This window comes from Lissotriton vulgaris, chromosome 7 (assembly GCF_964263255.1).
Source record: "Lissotriton vulgaris chromosome 7, aLisVul1.2, whole genome shotgun sequence".
NCBI classification, from domain to species: Eukaryota; Metazoa; Chordata; class Amphibia; order Caudata; family Salamandridae; genus Lissotriton; species Lissotriton vulgaris.
In genome coordinates, this window is record NC_141695.1 from 1,403,655,060 (window position 1) to 1,403,674,479 (window position 19,420).

The following is a 19,420-nucleotide window of genomic DNA, read 5'->3' on the forward strand; positions in this document are numbered from 1 at the left end:
TTTTGCTAAAAATAAAGAAAAATGGGAATGTTATTGCTACTCCATAGGGGGGAGAGGGCTAAATAGGCCTTTGCCTATTAGAAGGGAGGGTTCCTCAAGGGTTGGGGGGCACAGGGAGGTGGGATGGGGGAGGCAGGGGGGCATGTGGGTGGGGAGCAGTGGAAAAAAAGAAAAAAAATTCGACCTCATCTCAACCTTATGTATAGTCTTTTCTGTCATGAAGGGGTGTCAACTCCTCCAGGTAGAACACGGGGACGATGGCCGGCATGGTCCTGAGGGATAGAAAGACCATTTTTACCTCCTGGAATGTTAATGGGTTAAGGTGCCCCCGGAGACAGAGGCTAATCCTTAAATACCTAGAACTTTCAACTACACAAATATGCATGTTGCAAGAGACACACCTGAGTTATGAGGAAAGTAGCTTAATCTTCTCCAAGGTTCCTTGGGTTAAGAGCTTTAGCGCTTCGCATCATCAGACATCTCAAAATAGAGGGGTGGCTATATTAATTAAACAAGGTACTCCCTGTAACATAAAAAAACACAATCAGACTCCTCAGGTAGGTGTTTGACAGTCCAATTGGCATTTGAAAATTTTGATATGATCTGTGCTTCTTTCTACTGCCCCAATATGGACGATCCAACCTATATTTATAAATTACAATCGGTACTGATGTTGGAACCTCCCCCCTATGTTATCGGGGGAGATTTTAATGTCCTGTTAGACCCTCTGAAAGGTAGATCTAATCTCAGTCATTATAAAAGGGGCAGTCAAGGTACGTCGGGCACTACTTAATATGATTCATGATATGGATCTGATCGATCTATGGAGGGCACAAAAAGGAGATCAGCAGGGTTTTACTTTTTACAGCAAGAAGCATGGCCACTCCTCTAGGATCGATTGTTTCCCTGGACAGAATGTCAATGGCTAACCTAGGGGAGGTATCAGTTCTTCCGAGTCACCTCTCTGATCACGCACCTCTGCAATTTGTATATCAGAGTAAGGAGGCACAGCGGCAACCATTGAGATGGACATTTAATAGGGCGAAGCTTTTAGATCCCGAGGTGGTTGAAGCAGTACAGGCTCCCTCTCCGGAATTTTTTTCTTTGAATACAGGTTCCACAACACCGGACATAGTATGGGACACATATAAGGCCTGGTTAAGGGGGAAACTCCATGGAATAATCTGCTATAAGAATAAGATCAAAGCTGAGGCAATAAAGGAGGTTGAAGGGAGGATAAGCAATCTGGAGAAAGAAAGACGGTTTTAGCAACAGGGACTCGGAGCGAATCATACAGGTCTTGAATAATCTGGAAGAGGTAAGATCAGAGTATAGAGGGAAGTTAGAAGCCAAGTGTAGGGCGCAGTGGAACTCCAGAATGATGCAGAACTTTTAATATGGGGAGAAGGCTGGCGCACTTCTGGCGTGGAAAGCAAGAGCCGATCGCGCTAGCATGATATAAAAGAACTTACTATCAATGCCAGCGGGGAAACCTCTAGTAAGATCGAGGATATGCAATCCTGTCTCCTCTCCATTTTCTCGGAACTGTATAGAGAGGACCTGGCTCCTTTACCAAGCTCTATCCAGTCATTTCTTTGGAATAAACATCTCCCCGTGCTCTCAGAAGAAAGTAAGAGCAAATTAGAGGCTCCCTTTACCTTAGAGGAGATAGCAGATCAGATTTAAAAAAAATCAAAGAACAAAAAAGCTGCAGGCTCGGACTCACTCCCAAGCGAAATGTATAAACTCCTCAAAGAGGAGTTGATAGATGCACTGGGGGTCACTTTTAACTCTGTTTACAGTCTAACTGGGAAGGTTCCTAAGACCTGGAAGGAGGCAACAATAGTTCGGATTTTAAAAACCGGCAAGGACCCGAAAAAAGCAGACTCCTATTGTCCAATCTCCCTGCTGAATGCCGATTATAAAGATCTTTATGGGCATTTTGGCAGGGAGATTGGCAAAACTGATCCAGAGGTTAATACACCTGGATCAGAAAGGGTTTGTCGCAGGGAGATACATTCAGGAACAGTCGCAGCTCTTGATTGGTAATATAGATCTGGCCATTCAGAGGACGGAACCCTTGGCCGTTGTCGCCTTAGACGCGGCCAAGGCTTTTGACAGAGTCTGCTGGGTGTACCTTTGGGAGGTCCTGAGGGCAATGGGGTTTGGTCCAATCTTTATTCGAACCTTGCAGAACTGCTATCAGGGTGCCTCCGCTCAAATCCTGTTAAACGGGATCCTTACGCCGAGTTTTAAATTCCAGAGAGGAACTAGGCAGGGGTGTCCGATCTCGCCTCTTATTTAATATATACATGGAACCATTGGCACAGGCGGTGAGACTGGACGATTCAATTTATCCTTTTAGATCCGAACAATACAGTTCCAAAATAACTCTCTGTGCCGATGACCAAATACTGTACACAAGTGACCCAGAGGAGGCGATCCCGAGGGCGGAGGAGCTCATGTGCGAGTTTGGGTCCCTATCCGGGTTTCTAGTTAATAAAACCAAGACAGAGGTGATGTGTTGGAATCTGGAGTGGTCGGGGAGAGTCAGTGTTGAGCTGAGATATCTGGGGATTTACGTAGTAAAGGACTTGGAGAAGATACCCGAGCTTAATCTTAACAGGGTTATAAAGGAAATTGACGGCCTCTTTAGTAGATGGAGGAACCTTCCCTTAACTATTTATGGAACAAACCTGGTAAAGATGGTCATTCTACCTAAGCTGTCTTACCTTTTCTCTTCCATACCATTAACATTCTCGAAAAAAAGCTTAATGAAGGTACAGAGCAAGATTGGGAGTTTTGTCTGGGGTGACAAAGGTGTTCGTCTGGTGTGGAAAAAACTTTCACGCAGACTAAAGAAAGGCAGGCTTGCCCTTCCTGATGTGAGGCTATACGCAGCAGCATTCCAGTTTAAAAGCATACGGATGCTACTTGTGAAACCAGGGGAGTCAGCCTGGGGCAGGTTGTTGGGAGAAATGGCGCGAGTGGAGGGAGGAGGAGACGGCGAGGCTTTTCTATATAAGTTTGGGTCACCAAGATTCTTCAAGCGGGTACGCTTGAAGGTTTTGAGGGCGGCCTTGGAGCTATGGTATAGGCTCAGACGTAGCTGGGGCATGGGATGCTATTCGGACAGTGCCCCTGCCTGGGATGAACCGGGAACACCGGACTGCCTAATGGACAGATTGGCGTTGCCTATGAGAAGGGCTAGCATTACTGTCTGGGCCGAACTGGTAGACTCCGGGGGGATACATCCATGGGAGTACCTGAGGGCAAAGATCGGGCCAGGGCTCTCCAGATTCAAATATTTACAGTTAATATCATGGTACGAGGCAGAAAAAGGGGAGGTCAGTGGGAATAGAGAGATTGAAGGGCTGTGGCAATCTATCATCCCAATTAATAAGGACATCTCTATATGGAATAACAACTTGTTGGAAACTGAGGATCACAAGACTCCCCCTTTAGCTGCAGTGTGGATGGAAACTACTCTTGGGCCATCAATAGAGTCCTTGTATGAGCCCTCTTTAAAGATCTTGTATAAATATGTCAAGCCCGCTTGTCTTAAAAAAAAAAAAAATGTTGTCATTAACAGACTTTATTATACTCCAGCGAAAATCGCCAAGTTTGCCCCAGAACCAGCTCCAAAATGCCCAAGATGATCAATACCTCTTGCTAATGACTTACATATCTTCTTTGAGTGTCCAGCACTTGAAAGATTTTGGACTGAGGTGGGTGACAATATTCGTGATATCTTTAACAACATCATAGAGATTAACATGTCATTAGTGTTTTTTGGAGATGATGGCTCTTAGTCAGACCCTCTCTCAGAAGGACAGAGGTTTATTAATCTATTTGATTTTGCTGGCCAGAAGGGAAGTTTGCAGGAGGTGGAAAGATCCCCTACCCCCACAAAAGGAAGACTGGCTTAAAGCCTCATTCTCCATGGCTCGTTTAGACTATGAGGGTGTAGAAAATAAGCTAATAAACATCTGGTACCTCTTTGTGAGATGGGGAAAAATGTAAGATTAATATAATTGGTCTAATGATTACACCAGGTTCCCTCACAAAAAAGAGATCAGTCGGACGACCCAAGCGAGTGTTCCCCCACCTGCCTGTCCCTGCTCGCTCCCAGTGCCTCTGTCCCTGAGCAGGTTTTCTAGCCTTCTGGTTCCTCCTTGGTTCCTCTTTGCTTTGCCTTGGTTCTCCCTGGGCTTCTCACCGTCTCCTCGCCCTCTCCGATCCCTGCCGCTGCTCCCCTGTGGCCCCCGCCTCCCCGTGCCACTCGCTCCAGCCTCCCAGCTGCTCCTCCCTCCCACTCCGCCCACCCCCCACTACGCCATATATGGCGGAGTCCGCACGTACGCGCAGCGTTCACGCGCCGACGGCGCGCCAAAGGCAAGCCCGTCTGCGCCTGGACCACGACCAGCGCCAGACCCCCTGGCCCCCGCAGATGCCATCCCATACCCCGGACATACGACGCCGCCACCCTCAAAGCACTCAACACCAGCCGGATCCCGAATTGCCACCGAGCCACCCCAGGATGCACCAACGGACCCTTCACCTGCCAATCCTGCAAGTTCACCTTCATCAGGACATGCACTGCACCAGCGCCCGCCAAGCCAAGCGCCAACAGCACAACAGCAACCACCTGAAGTGCATCCTGCTCAACACCCGCTCCGTCCACAGACACGCCGTGGAACAATGGAACCTGCTAGACACCACAGCTCCAGACGTCGCCTTCCTCACGGAAATCTGGATGAACGCCTCCTCAGCGCCCGCCATAGCCATCCCGGACGGCTACAAGATCATCCGGAGGGACGGCGTCAACCAGACCGAAGGAGGCATCGCCATCGTCCACAAGAACACCATCACAACCAACTTCGACGTCACCCCCACAGCCGCCGAACATCTCCATTTGCAGATACGCACCGACCCCAAGACCACTCTCAGAGGCACCCTCATCTACAGACCCCCAGGACCCCGCACACAATTCAGCGAAGACATCGCAGACTTCATCAGCCCACACGCCCTCGCCTCCGCTGACTACATCCTCCTAGGGGACCTCAACTTCCACCTGGAGAACAACAACGACAACAGCACCACTACCCTACTGGACAACCTCGCCAACCTCGGACTCAAGCAACTAGTGAACACACCCACCCACTACGCCGGACACACACTTGACCCAGTCTTCTCCTCCAGCAAGTACGTCTCCTTCAGCCACGCCACCGAACTCCACTGGACAGACCACAGCTGCGTCCACTTCACCTACAGAAGGACCACAACTCACCACCACCCGCAACAGGCTCCCCGCAGGAGCTGGAACATGATCTCCTCCTACCAGCTCACCACATCCCTGAACAAGAACCCTCCCGCCAGATCAACGGGCCCCAACCAAACAGCCGACAACCTCACACAGTGGATCACCAACTGCGCTGACGACCTCGCACCCCTGAAAAACCATCCCAACAGACCCGGAAGCAAGAAAGCCCCTTGGTTCAACGACTATCTCAAGAACTCCAAGAAAAAACTGCCGTACCCTCGAGAAAACCTGGCGAAAAAAACCAGACTATAGACAACATGACCGCCCTCAAGCACGCCACCCGCAAACACCACCAGCTGATCCACGCCACTAAGAAGTCAGCATTCAAGGATCGGCTAGACAACAACGCACACAACAGCAAGGAACTCTTCAGCATCGTCAAAGAGCTCTCCAACCCCAGCGCCGGAAACAACGACATCACTCGCTTACAAGACCTCTGCGACTCACTCGCCTCGTTCTTCCACAGCAAGATCGCAGACATACACAACAGCTTCGGACTACAGACCACGCACGCACCCAACCAGCACCCTCCACGCCTGGGCCCTGGTCAGCACCGAAGACACGATCCACACGATGAACACCATCCACTCCGGATCGCCAACCGACCCATGCCCCCACCACGTCTTCAACAAAGCCGACTCCATCATCGCACCCCAACTCCGGGACATCATCAACTGCTCCTTCGACACCGCCACCTTCCCGGAGAGCTGGAAGCATGCCGAACTTAGCGCCCTCCTGAAGAAACCCTCAGCAGACCCCACCGACCTCAAGAACTACCGCCCCATCTCGCTCCTCCCGTTCCCCGCCAAAGTCATCGAGAAGACCGTCAACAAACAGCTTGCCGCCTTCCTCGAGACGAACGGATCCCTCGACCACTCACAGTCAGGCTTCCGAGCCAACCACAGCACCGAAACCGCCCTCATCGCAGCCACTGACATCCGAACCCTGCTCAACAACGGGGAAACAGCGGCCCTCATCCTCCTGGACCTCTCCGCAGCGTTCAATACTGTCTGCCACCGCACCCTAGTACAACGCCTCAGCAACGTCGGAATCCAGGCGAAGGCACTGGACTGGATCACCTCGTTCTTCGCCGGAAGAACCCAGAGAGTCCGCCTCCCCCCGTTCAGATCCGGGGCCACCGAAGTCATCTGCGGCGTACCACAAGGCTCATCCCTCAGCCCGACTCTCTTCAACGTCTACATGAGCCCCCTCGCAGCCATCGCACGCCAACACAACCTCAACATCATCTCCTACGCCGACGACACCCAGCTGATCCTCTCCCTCACCAGCGACCCTGCCACCGCCAGAACCAACCTACATGAAGGGATGAAAGACGTAGCCGAGTGGATGAAGACCAGCCGCCTGAAGCTGAACTCAGACAAGACGGAAGTCCTCATCCTGGGATCATCACCATCTGCCTGGGACGACTCCTGGTGGCCCCCTGCCCTGGGCAGCGCACCCAAACCAACGGACCACGCACGCAACCTGGGCTTCATCCTAGACTCCTCCCTCTCGATGACCAGACAAGGCAACGCCGTCTCATCATCGTGTTTAAACTTCCTCCGCATGCTCCGAAAGATATTTCGATGGATCCCCACCGAAACCAGAAAGACGGTCACCCAGGCACTCGTCACCAGCCGACTGTACTAGGGAAACACCCTCTACACCGGAACCACAGCCAAACTGCACAAACGACTTCAACGCATCCAGAACGCCTCCACACGACTCATCCTAGACATCCCCGACACAGCCACATCTCCGGACACCTGAAAGACCTGCACTGGCTCCCCGTCGGCAAGAGGATCACGTTCAGACTCCTCATCCACGCACACAAGGCCCTCCACGGCCTGGGCCCCAAGTACCTCAACGACCGCCTGACCTTCTACACGCCCACCCGCCAGCTACGTTCGACCAGCCACGCCCTCGCCGCCGTCCCACGCATTCGAAGAACCACCATGAGGGGGGGGGGAGATCCTTCTCCTTCCTGGCAGCCAAGACGTGGAACTCCCTCCCCATCCACCTCCGTTTTACCCAAGACCACCTCTCCTTCAGGAAGCAACTCAAGACCTGGCTGTTCGAGCAGTAAGGGACCCCCCTCCCCCCAAGTGCCTTGAGACCCTCCGTGTGAGTAGTGCTCTACACAAATGTCATGATTGATTGATTGAGGTGGTTGCTGGAGAGTAAAGAATCAAACAAAAGGGAGAAGGAGCTATAAGTCAGAAGGGTAATAGAAAAAGCATTGGCATAGCCAATAGGTCTCGCTTTTGGGATCTTATAGGTATTTAGTTATGCAGCACAATATCTTTGGTGCAACAACATCAATTGTTGAATGGCTAAACACTTATAAGGTACAAGGTTTAGCCATGCAACAGCTGATGTTGTTGCACCAAGGATATTGTGCTGCAAAACTAAATACTTATAAGGTCCCAAAAGCGAGATATATTGGCTATGCCAATGCTTGTTTAATATATAGCTTAGGTCTCTCTCTAGTATAGTAAAATGCAGGCCAGTGCGGTCGTTCCGTAGTGAAGTTAGGGAGCCGCATGTGAAGGTTAGGGAGCCGCATGTGAAGGTTGGGAGGGCTGCATGTGGCACCCAGGCCATACTTTGAGTGTCACTGCTGTAGAAGAATTAGAGAATAAACAACAGCTCAAGATAGTTTACAAAAGAAAGGCAAGCAGGAGTGCACCCAGGCGCCTAAGGTGTGGTGGTGACATGTTGACACTACGTGAGATGCTCTTTGGTCTATGACTAACATCTTCATTGGTTTTATGGTTTGATTATGAATCAATGTATCAGTTGTGTACATATCTTTCTAAGGTGGATGAAACATTCAATGCTCTCCATGCGTGCTACATTACCTTTCTAAGATTTGCCACATAAGGACCCTAGGCCAGCTTGTTTATTTAATATTTGGAGCACCACAAAAAGAGATTGAGAACGTTTAAGGATGCCAATGTAGGCTGTCAGAGGGTGCTTTGCTCTGAGAAAATTGTATTACATCATTCTGGTCTGAAATAATTCCACTGACTCCCTGTGTATCAGAAAATCATATCTATAACTCTAAAGAAAAGCTGCCACACCTGGAAGTGAAACACACAGAATATAAATGAAAACTGGGCAGTTCTCTTTCTACCAAGGGAAAACTGTGCATCAGCCATATCTGGACTGTTCAAGCCTACCACATGAAAAGAAGAAATTGCAAAGCAAAAACGCCTGGCTTTAATGTGGTAACAAATACACAATATTTGATATGCCTATTTACCTGTACTTGCACATAAATTCAAGAAACATTTTACATTTTTCAGATAGTGATGGTTTTTAGTAGGATGATGAAAGGATATGGCAGCTGTTTCTAGTACACATAGCTGCAAAATTTCTACACACGGTACAATATTAATTTGCTTAGTGCATTCGCAACATTTATATGGTCCTGAAGAGCTTTTACGAGCCTCGATGTGCATAACTGTTCAGGGATTCAATGACCTGTGACATCTTGTTATGATATGTTAAATGTACTTGTAAAATGCCCATCTATCCAGGGAGGTTATCCTGGTGTCAATGATTTAGGGTTTGCTGCCTTGGCTGCGTCCTACATGAAGAGCCAAGTTTACCTTTTTTTCGGGATATCTTGCAAAGCCGATGGGGTCAACGCGATGAAGCATAGTGAGGTTGTGTACATGTGTAGTAAGTGGCGGGGTACGTCTTTCGCTCGTGGCAAATGGGTTATATTTGGAGAAGTCAATGGAGAAGGTACAGGAACAGATGAAAGATTTGTGAATATTTGGTGGAACAGAAAAAACACCTCAGTGAGATTTGTTTTGGTGGCAGAGTGAAGGCTCAGAAAAGAGATGGATATATAGCAAAGAGGGCGCCAGGAAGAAGGAGAATAGAGCGGAAGGGAAAAAGGGAAGACGGATGGAGATTGGAGAGGGGGAAATCAAAGGGAGGAGAGAAATAAGGAAAAGAAAAGTGGAAACATGGTAAGAGGGTTGGGGCGAAATTAGAAAGAGGGAAGGTGAGAGATTGACAAAAGATACAAAGGAAGGGAAAGTGTAATCAAGTCGGGAGATGAAAGAGAGCAAAATGAGAGAATGTAAATGAAAGCAGAGAGAACAAGCATTGGCCGCGCAGCCGTAAAAGTAACGGCGCGTGGCCGTGAAAGTGAAAGTCATTGCGATCACGGTGAAAGCGAAAGCCATCGCAATTACGCGCGCTGTGCTCAGCACACGAGGGATGGGCACGCAGCAGCGTTGATTGCAGAGGCGGAGCGAGGTGCGCGTAATCGAAAGCTGGTGGCTGGTAACAGCCTTTGGAAGCATTTCCAAAAGCCACTGACTAAATGTCTCGCAGAGGAGCTCATGCACTGACTCAGCGAGACCTAAAAGTCAGGGCTTACAGACTTACAATATAATGCACAGCGTTTGAGCGTTAGCAGGGCTGGTCAGAAAGCTTCATGAAGTCTGTCCCTAGAATATATATTTGCCTGCTGTGCACAACTGGCGAGTGTGGTGACAGTGAGAAGGATTTTGTGGTTTACTTATTTGCCTAGGTGCACAGGCTTATGGGAGGAGACTGGTTTCGGAACTGCTCAACACTCCCCAGCACCTTGAGACTCTCACGGGTGAGTAGTGCACTTCACAAATCCCTGATATATTGATTGAAGACTAGAGGTGGAGCGACCCACAGTGGGCCAAATCAGGGTTTAATTTGTAAAAAAAAAAAAAAAAAAAGGGGAGTACCAGGGCCCTTGTCAGGAGGCCACTGCCACTTGCAACACCTATTGCCTCTACCAAGGGCTTCCATTAACAGTACCAACACAACTACTATTTATTTATTTTATTTTTATTTATTTTAAACGTTTTATATAGCGCTGGCTAGACCCGGAGGTATCAGAGCGCTCTGCATGAACATCAGATCATAGTTACAGGTTACATCGTTACAAAGGTTACACAGTTAATAGAGCATGGCAACATAGTTACTTATAAGGTTGAGATAAACAAAAAGCACAAATATGTTTGGGGAAAAGCAGGCAAGGGGAAAGATTCAGGGGAGGGGTGTAGGCGCTGGGGAAGTAGACAGGTAATGAAGGCGGAAAGAGAAGGGGAGGGTGAAGGACACAGGATGGAAGGAGGAGGGAAAGGGCGACACAAACCGGTAGACGAGTCAAAGCAACGTCCAAATTCCAGTAAGCTGTGATCCCAGGGAAGTGGTATCACTTCTCTATCTCTGTTGCGGGAGGCTCCCTTTACGCAGTGGACTCTCTCAGATGGGGTCTCTGAGACTCCAAGGCCTACATACCGGAAAAGGGGAGAGGGAGTGCTCTGGCAAGGGGTGCCATACCATACCTTAGCTGTGAGGGGCTACCTTGGCGCAGTGGACTCTCTCAGCTGGTTTGCTGAGACTCCAGAGTATAAATATTGGATCTTTCCCCAACAAGGGGAGAAGTAGTGCTTAGTCAAAGGGCACAAGGGACAGGGGGCTGCTAGACAGTCTAGCAGGCAAGGTGAGATTCAGGGGAGATGGGCTAGGAGCTAGGGAAGTAGACAGAGAGAATGAGTACTAAATGGGAACATAGTTAATTAATGAGTTATCATATCCATTGCTAGACCCGAAGGAAACAGAGCGTTTTGCATGAGGACCAATAATGTTGTAATTTACATCAGTTAAAAGTTGCATAAGTATCAAGAAAAGCATTTAAAGAACATAGGGGACAAGGTGAATGGCGCAAGGAAGGGGAAGGGGATAGGGTATTGTATATTGGATTTATATAGCACTTATCACCCAGGGGTCTCTAAGCGCTTGCCTTGGGAACCCGTCCTGGCTTTTACCTGTGAGATAGCCCCTACAGGGCATCCCCAAGGTGAAAGCCAGGCATCCCGCCGCGGGGGGCCGTTGTGGAGATTAAGCAAGCTTAATGCCCAGAGTTGCAGAGTGTGAACCCATGATTAGGTCAGGCACCGAAGCGAGAATTATCGAGTCCGTGGACATTTGAGCTCAAGACCCTGCCGCGTCGGGAATTGAACCCTGGTCCCGGGTCTGACCTCTGCTTCAGGGTCTGCCTGCTCTAACCAGTGAGCCACACTTCTCCACAAAGGGGGTAAAGGGGTAGGAGGAAGATAAGACATAGAGAAGAGGGGAAAATCTGCCCAAGGTCCGGCTGGGTAGGTGATGGCGGGGATAGTCCACAACCCATCTCCTCTTTAGCTATATGGTAGCTCCACCGGGCATCAGCCAAATCGCTTGGTCTCTACCGTCTGGGGTAAGTTCCGCAGGTTCCAAGTCCTGATGTGTAAGCAGGTTAGGGGATAGGTTCAAGATCTGGTCAATGTCCAATTGTTGTCCCAGGGAAGTAAAACAATGTGCAGGGGAAAACTGTGGAAGCCATCTTGGGGTCAGGCAGGGGACTGTACTGTACACTGGTGGTCAGGCATCTGGCAGTTAGAGTCAATATCCAGGACAGTGGCTGCCAGAGAATAACAAATCCAGCGTGCATACACCACCACACACCTACAAGTGCTGCAATTCAGACTATTCCAGGCCCCCAAAGTTATAGGACTGGCTTGGGGGCAGGTTTTAGACATTTTTAATGTATACTGAATTAATAAACAACTGTTGTGCTGATTTCTAAATTAGGCAAACCGTGCCACCACGTGGCAGATTGTTATAAATGCCTGTGTTAACAAGTAAGTGCCAGTACTAGCACTGGAACTCAACGCTTCAGATTAAGTATTGCTGATGTTTCCCTGGCATTCACCTATTCTCCTAGTATGGTCAATACTAGACTTTCAGTGCTCACTGCGGGCACCCTGTATATTGCCCAACTACCAGCTAAGGGAAGGAAAAGTGACTTTAACCCCCAACCTCTGTGTGTTGTAGGTTCACATTCAGATGGTGTGGAAGATAGGGCAAAGTCCTGTTTGCACGAAGATTTCTTTGCAATGGCATGTCAGATTTGCAGAACCAGGATCTTATAAGCTGGACTGACACCTCTTAGTATTACCAAGTGCTGCCTTAGGGCAAGTAGTTCGTCATGATGGAGTACATAACTTAACTATTTTACATCCACAGAAGTTGACACAGTTCTTAAGGGTACGCATTTTAATTTTTGTACAGCAATGTTTTTGGGCGCTGGATATATCTAAGCTTATCTTTCCCACAATCTTGTTTTGTGTGCTTAAATGAAAGAAGGAAATGCAGCTACTCTCCCACTGCAATTACTGAAATGTACTCCAGTTCTTTATATATGTTCTAGCAGTGTCATTTAGACACCTCTTTGAGTTCTTCATGTGACTCATATTGTGGTGCATTGTTCCAGAAGACTGTAAGAGAAGTCAGTCTTACTTTGAAATGTATTGCAGTCCTTTAGACTAGTGCAGGTACTCTTAAAATGAAATGTAGATTAGTCCTCTAGAGAATTGCAGGCATTCTTACATTGAAATGTATTGTAGTCCTTTAGAGACGTGCAGGTACTCATGCATTAAAATGTATTTCAATTCAGAGAAGTGTAGGCCCTTTTTCATTGTAATGTATTACAGTCCTCTAGAGAAGTGCAGGTACAATTACACTGATAATTAATTGTGGTCTTCTAGAGAAGTGCAGGTGCTCTTGCACTGAAAATGTACAGCCGCTTTTTAGAGAACTGCAGACACTCTTGTATTAAAATGTATTGGAGTCCTACGGCCCTTTTAAATGGAGGTGCATTACAGTCCCTTAGACAAGTGCAAACTCTCTTAAACTGGAATGCAGGTTGTTTTTTTTTTTTTATTAAAAGTGCTCACTATCCCTTTGAAATATCTTGCACTTTAAAGAACAACAAGCACTATTCCAAACCTGCTGAAATGTGCTAGGAGCTCTCACAAAAAGCGCAAGCCGTAATCCAATTAAATGTTATGCAGTGCATGTTTACATGGGCAGACACTGTCAGCTCTTCATACCTGTACGTATAATATTTATATAACCAGATTGCAACATGTTTAATACTAGAATGGCTGCATTTCTCTGCAGTAAACCCTTGCAGTTGGTCATGTCCCTACCCCTGCTGGAATCCGCACACACACAGTTTACTTTGCATGAACAGGTGCCACCACGATCTGGAATACGTCCGGGTCCTGACGCCTCATGGCAGGGTGCAGCCTTTATGTATTGTATCGATCTGTGTTTGGCTTTGACATGCTGCTGCCTTGCCTGTCTGTGCTTATCAGGCTCATAGCAAACACAAGGAAATGATGGGCGGAGCGCTGAAACATTTCACACACTCACCCCCCAGTCACAGATCTGGGTTAAATCCATCATTGTTCTTTAGCTCACTTCGCCACCCCAGCTCAGACACAGCTATGTGCAAATACCATGGAAGCAGAACCGTTTGCCTCTGTCCTGCACCGACTTCATCTGGAGCCAGGTGAGTAACCCTGATGCCCTGCCTTCTCTATACTGTCTACTGGCTGCCAGTCACACCCGCTCTCATAGTGTCCAATATTAGAAAACATGTGTCCTCGTGTAACGGAACTGGTGCCATGTAAAGTGCTCTGATACCCAATACCTTCGGGTCAAGTTTGCGCTATATAAAACTCCGCAAATGAAAAAAGAAATAATAATTAAAAAAAAGGTGCTAAAGTAAATAGTTTTAAACTGATTTCACAGGCTGATGTTCTTGCCACAGCTCAAAATCAGCTCCCTTTTATTAGAACCCTGGCAGAAAGGGAGCGAGCCCACTGACGTCCACGGGTTGATATATTTATTGTGTCATTTGTAAACACCAATTGCTTTGACTATACAAATGCGAGACCTGCTGCATTGCAAATGCTTGTAAGATTATAAGATTTTGTCGAGTTCACCACAGCATAATTCATTAATGACCAACATGTATTTTGCTTAATTGCTTTAGGTACGTTTGTCTTGGTGTGAAAAACGTAAAGAACTACGGTGCATTTAAAACAATAAAATGAATGGAAATGATTTGGAATTTCTGGTCACCGGTCAAAGGGCCAGTTCGCCCCAGTCAAATTATTCCCACATTCCTAATGGACCTTGAGACCCTAGTAATATCAACTTACTTACCACGTGTTCGGCCTCGAGCTCTCGCTGCAGTTTTTCTCTCAAACTCTCCGCACTAAGGCTCCCGGTAACCGCCATCTTTCTGCGGAAAACCAAATGACTTTGCGCATGCGAGTCAAGCCTCGACCTCACATATGGGATGTACTTCCGTTACGCGTGGGTCGCACAAGCAAAGTAATACTGGGAGACATTTTACATTGGGAGGATTCAACAATTTAAAATGCCGAGGCCACGGGCTATTACTAGGGAGAAGTTATTTACCCCTATAGAGTAGAGAAGAGATGGGATGTTCACGTAATTTCACTGAAACGAAAACACCCGTTTCGATAATCTTTTAAGTAAATTTGCAGGTTAGAAGTCAGTTACTCTTTTAGATGTCCCGTATTTTCAAGCGGCGGCCATTTATTTACAATTTCATTTGTGATTTTACTTTTACGAAGAGCAACAAGGGCGGCCATCGTAGAGCGTGAGTATGGTTACGTTTGTTATAGTACTCGCTGATTCTTACAAGTGATAACGAAGGGAGGTTAACTCATACTTGCCAACATTTCAGAAGAACAAAGAGAAAGATTTTTTTAAAAAAAACAGGAGAATGGGGCCTTGAATCGGGTTACTGACATGTATGGGCTTTGGAAGTGTGCTGCTGTAGGATTTGACATTTGAAACACAAATGCACGTTTTTTTTATACCTTTCAGAAGCATGGAGCGCAATGGCAGGCAGACAGAGGGTGAGGCAAGTGTTGTGCACTGGCCTAGGCAGGTTGCTGGCAGTGCATGCTCCCCCACGCCCTACCCCCGTGTGACAGCCCGGGCTAAAACAGCATCCTGTGCACACACACAGCCCCCCTCCCCCCCACCAATACTTCACAGGTCTTTAAAAGACCATTCCCTTGTTAATGACGCTTTGTTGGTTTTTCACCCCTTCTAGAGCCCCTGCAAGGCCACTCTGACTATTGCTGGAAGAATTGGCACTTTACACAATACCAAGCGTCAGCTGAAACCCTGAGGAATCGGGTTTTTAGGGCTCGCCCCTTTCCTATTTCGCAGGAATAGGAAAAGAGCCCTAATGCAGCCAAACCATACTTAAGGCCAAGGGCTCTCCAGCGGATTTTGGGAAGTGCACGTCTCGTGCACGAGCTTGCCTGAGCCTTCTGCCTATCAGCCTGCCAGTTCTCCTTCCCTAATTATTCACTTCACTGACTCTGGCTCTTCAAAGGCTCTGCTCCCCGCCTGCACTTCACGGCCGCTTGCCTTCTGTCCCTTAATCTCCCCGTCTTATACCTCCGCCAGTGTCTGCAGCGCTCTAAAATCCTCTCAATTTTGTATAAGTTCATACACTTTGTGGATACTTCATTTCTTTCATTGTGCATTGCACACCGTTAACGTCTTTGCAATTCCGTGCGCCTCGGTCCTCGCGTTACTTTTTCTTATGTTCGCTGCAGTCTCTATGTATTGACGTTCCTTGTCTTCACATTTACGACACCCTACATGTCCCCCTATCAACACATTAGCATTCTCACAACTTAAATAAACTAGGTTGCAGTCTGCGTGTCCATAATGCTGACAGACCCACCATAAACCACCTGTCGGCTGCAGCCTGCTTACATGAAATCAGTAGGCCGAGCCCACCCCGGTGCAAACATTACTCCTCTCTGAATGGCGTTTACATTCCAGCATGCCCTTTCCCAGTATTTGCGCATACATAACTTGCTTATAACGCCCATCCTAAACACTTCAACGCCACAGATCGCGCCTTCCCCCCTCTGCAACCCCCTCCCCATCACCCCAGCTACATTATTTATTAAGACTTCGCATTCTCGCTTTAAAGATGGCATGTTACCTACAATCCAGACGACTTTCAGAACCACATCCGCGTGTGAGCACAAGGTACAACAAAATTGTTCTGCAATAACTTGCTTTTTTGTGTCAAGGTGTGTCTGACACTGCCGCTAAATATTTAAACACGCATCTTAAAAACAGTTCCATGCATTCTTTATAAACTGAATTTCAATAAATCCGAAGTCGAAATTATGCAGCCCGATTTCTAAACGCATCCGGTGTAACAGGAACCTACTTGAAAGGCTTTCTCTATTAAATAATCTTTCAGTGGCCTTGTGCAATATTTGATAATGGACAAATCAAATTTGTCAACCATAGAAGTAATGCACCACAAACAACCATTTTCTCGGGGCGCTTGTATAAAAACAAAAATAATCGTAATGTACACACACACAAAAACACACCCCGTCCCCAACTTTCCATTCAAGAAAAGGGGTCCGACACCGCCTGGTTGAGTTCGAGTGGATTTTTCATTCAAATAGATGTTGTTAAGTGCAAGTTCCAATTCCTGTAACCTTTGTGGCATACGCCTTTCAGCAGGTTTGCTTTCTTCAGTGCCAAGTTATTGAGGCAGCTTCCTTCACCTGGGGGTCCTGTAGATGCTGCAAAGGCCACTCCCAGTCGAGCCTTGTCATGGCCCCTCCTGAGCCTCATAGCTGTGTTACAACTTTGCACTCACCAGACTGTTGCATGCTGGTTTGTGGAGTCCATAGTGAATGCCCCTTTTGTAAATATCTATGTATATATATATCCCAAACAACATTTTTTTCTAATTTTCTGTATCAGAAGCATATATGTTTATTTGTTTTGCTTATCTCCCATCAAATTAACTCTGTAAATGAGTAGGGCGGGGAAATATAAAATACTCGTTGGTTCTGTCCTCGTATTTGGGGCACCCAGCTGGTGATGATGTCACACTGTTGTGCTGTGTGTGTGTGGGGGGTGCTCGTGTCTAAAGCTCTTGTCCGTACTGTCTCAGTTCCCAGCCCTTCAGAGTGTGGCTCTGCGGGTGGGAGTGAGAGGCCATTGACGTGCAGCTGTGAACATGTGTCGACAGCTGCCCACATCCTCACGGGCCTCTGGTAACAAACCCCTGGCAGTCTCCCAGCCGAGAGGCCTAGGAAGCCTTCTCTCCTCGCAGCCCCCCAGCGGGACCCGGCAGATCATTCACGAAAATACTTTATGGCTTTACAAACGAGGCAAGTGCTGCTCCAGTATGGCGCCTTGTACATAGGGATGCCTAAATGATATATTTTTGGGGTTTCTCCTAGGCTTCTATAGTTTAATAAAGATATTCTGCTTCGCCTCGTGCAGAATAACAATAAAGCTACGTTTATTGTCTGTGTTGTAATCGGTATGAAACCACACAGACTTCAGAATGGCTTAAATCGCATTAATAGAATTGGTAGTGTTTCCTTTCAAATGTATTGCTTCACACTTCAGCATATAAAATACATAGTTACCTCTCATCACCTTTCGATACTGATTTAACTTTATTGGATAATACAACTCCTTTCCACAGGTAAGATTCTTTGTTTTGTCTTCTGTGCTCTCGCTTTCTAAAAGGAAGCGTTCACCTATTGCCAGGGTCCACGCAGCGGGCAGACTTTATTTTCTATTTCAGAGCATGCCCTTGAACTGTGGTACCCTGTCTTCATCTGAATAAAATAAAACATCTTGCCCCCTTGCAGTGTGTCCAAACAATTAGAATACGTTTTAAAAATACAATATTTGGCGTCCTCTGAAGCAGTTGATGTAAAATTCAACAGATGTTGTAGTATCTTGCCTCTTCTCTTCAATAGTGCTTGGTTATCGAATGTCCTGCAAGCCTCCCTTAAGTGGCTTATTTGATGCCAATATCACCCCCTCCGCTATTTTGGTGCAGAAGCTGAAAATAGTTCTCCTCTAACTTTATATTCAGTTCAGGCATTCATCACTTCCCAGCCAGGGCAACATTTATCATGGATGTTGTATACAATTGCATAAAGCTCAGTGAAGTAAAAGCACTGCACATTGGCTGAATCTCATGATCAAGTGCAGTGGAAGGGATTTTTACTGGACATCTTTTACAGAGCTTGCTGTCCCTCTGCATCAGTCTTAATCTCTCTTTGCCACCAAACCGTGTCCCAAAATGTGTTCAAGCATTACAGAACTTTACATGGCATTCCTTCCAAGGACTACCATGAAACGTCTTGCCTAACCCCAATGCTTCTGTGCATATTTGTAGCCGCACCTGTCATCACTGCTTTCTTTCCTGTGTGGTAGCACCAGGTCCGTTTTTCATCATTTGTTACGCCTACAAAATCAATTCTTTTTTTTTCAAACTGTTTCCCTTCTATTGACTTCCCTCCCACTGACCATTTGCTAAATATAATTATCTTGACTTTCCTATAGTTTATCCGAGTTATTCCTCTTTCCTATTTTATGTTTATACAAATGTTCTTTGTGCCTTGAAGTTCAGAGAACAGCTACAGAATATTTTCATGGTGTCCAAAATCTGCTTGTCTTTCCTTCCTTCCTTCCTTCCTTCCTTCTTCCAATCTCCATTTTATTTTCTTCTTTACTGCCTTTATTTTTTCCATCTTTCCTTGCATCCTTCATTATTTCATTCTTTGTTGCATTATTTCCTTCTTTCCTGCATTTTCTTTTTTCTGCTTGTTTTTTTCTTTTTTTTTACCAGCGGGCAGTCGCTTGCCCTCGGCTGCTTCTATAACATTGTCCGAGCTTAAATTAGGGCGCTGTCTGCCGGGACGCTTAGCCCTCTCTTTAAGTTCATGTCTTAAAAACATTCCACGCTCTGCCTCTGTCACATACTGCCCCCCGCCCATGCTGTGTGTTAAAAATCAACATTTCCGCCCTTCTCGCGCTGATAGTCTGCCCCATGCTAAGTGTCCCTCTCAACCCAAGTACTCTGCGCACCACGCTGTCTCCTGCCCACGCTCTGCCTCTGTCACATGCTGCCTTCTCCGTTCCCCCAACACCGTCCATGCTGTGCGTCACTCTGTCCGCCCCATGGCACGCTCTGCTCCTTTCACATATTGCCTCTGATCCCCCACCCCCGTCCATACTATGTGCCCCTCTGACCTCACATCCTTGCTGCGTCCCACTCTGCCCACGCTCTGCCTCTGTCACATACTGCCCCCGCCCATGCTGTGCGCTAAAAATATGCATTTCTGTCCCTCTCACCCTGCTACTCTGTCC

General features: G+C 47.3%; 2 protein-coding genes across 8 annotated transcripts in view; one reads left to right on the top strand and one right to left on the bottom strand.

Moving 5' to 3' along the window:
- Positions 1-14,652, bottom strand: part of LOC147705724 (bolA-like protein 2) — a 69,923-nt gene extending 55,271 nt beyond the window's left edge. Inside the window, exon 1 of one of the 2 annotated variants that reach the window (XM_086932167.1) lies at positions 14,384-14,652. In XM_086932167.1, the coding sequence (XP_086788293.1) occupies positions 14,384-14,458 (75 nt within the window). In that variant the 5' untranslated portion in view covers positions 14,459-14,652. Of the gene's footprint in view, positions 1-1,472; positions 1,551-14,383 lie in introns of those variants that run through there. The other variant, XM_086932168.1, reaches the window with a different exon arrangement.
- Positions 13,594-19,420, top strand: part of LOC147705726 (structure-specific endonuclease subunit slx1-like) — a 320,040-nt gene continuing 314,213 nt past the window's right edge. For 2 of the 6 annotated variants that reach the window (XM_086932161.1, XM_086932166.1), the window contains exon 1: positions 14,612-14,730. The gene's annotated coding sequence lies outside the window, so the exon portion shown is untranslated. Of the gene's footprint in view, positions 13,725-14,538; positions 14,847-19,420 lie in introns of those variants that run through there. The other 4 variants (XM_086932164.1, XM_086932160.1, XM_086932162.1 and 1 more) reach the window with 4 other exon arrangements.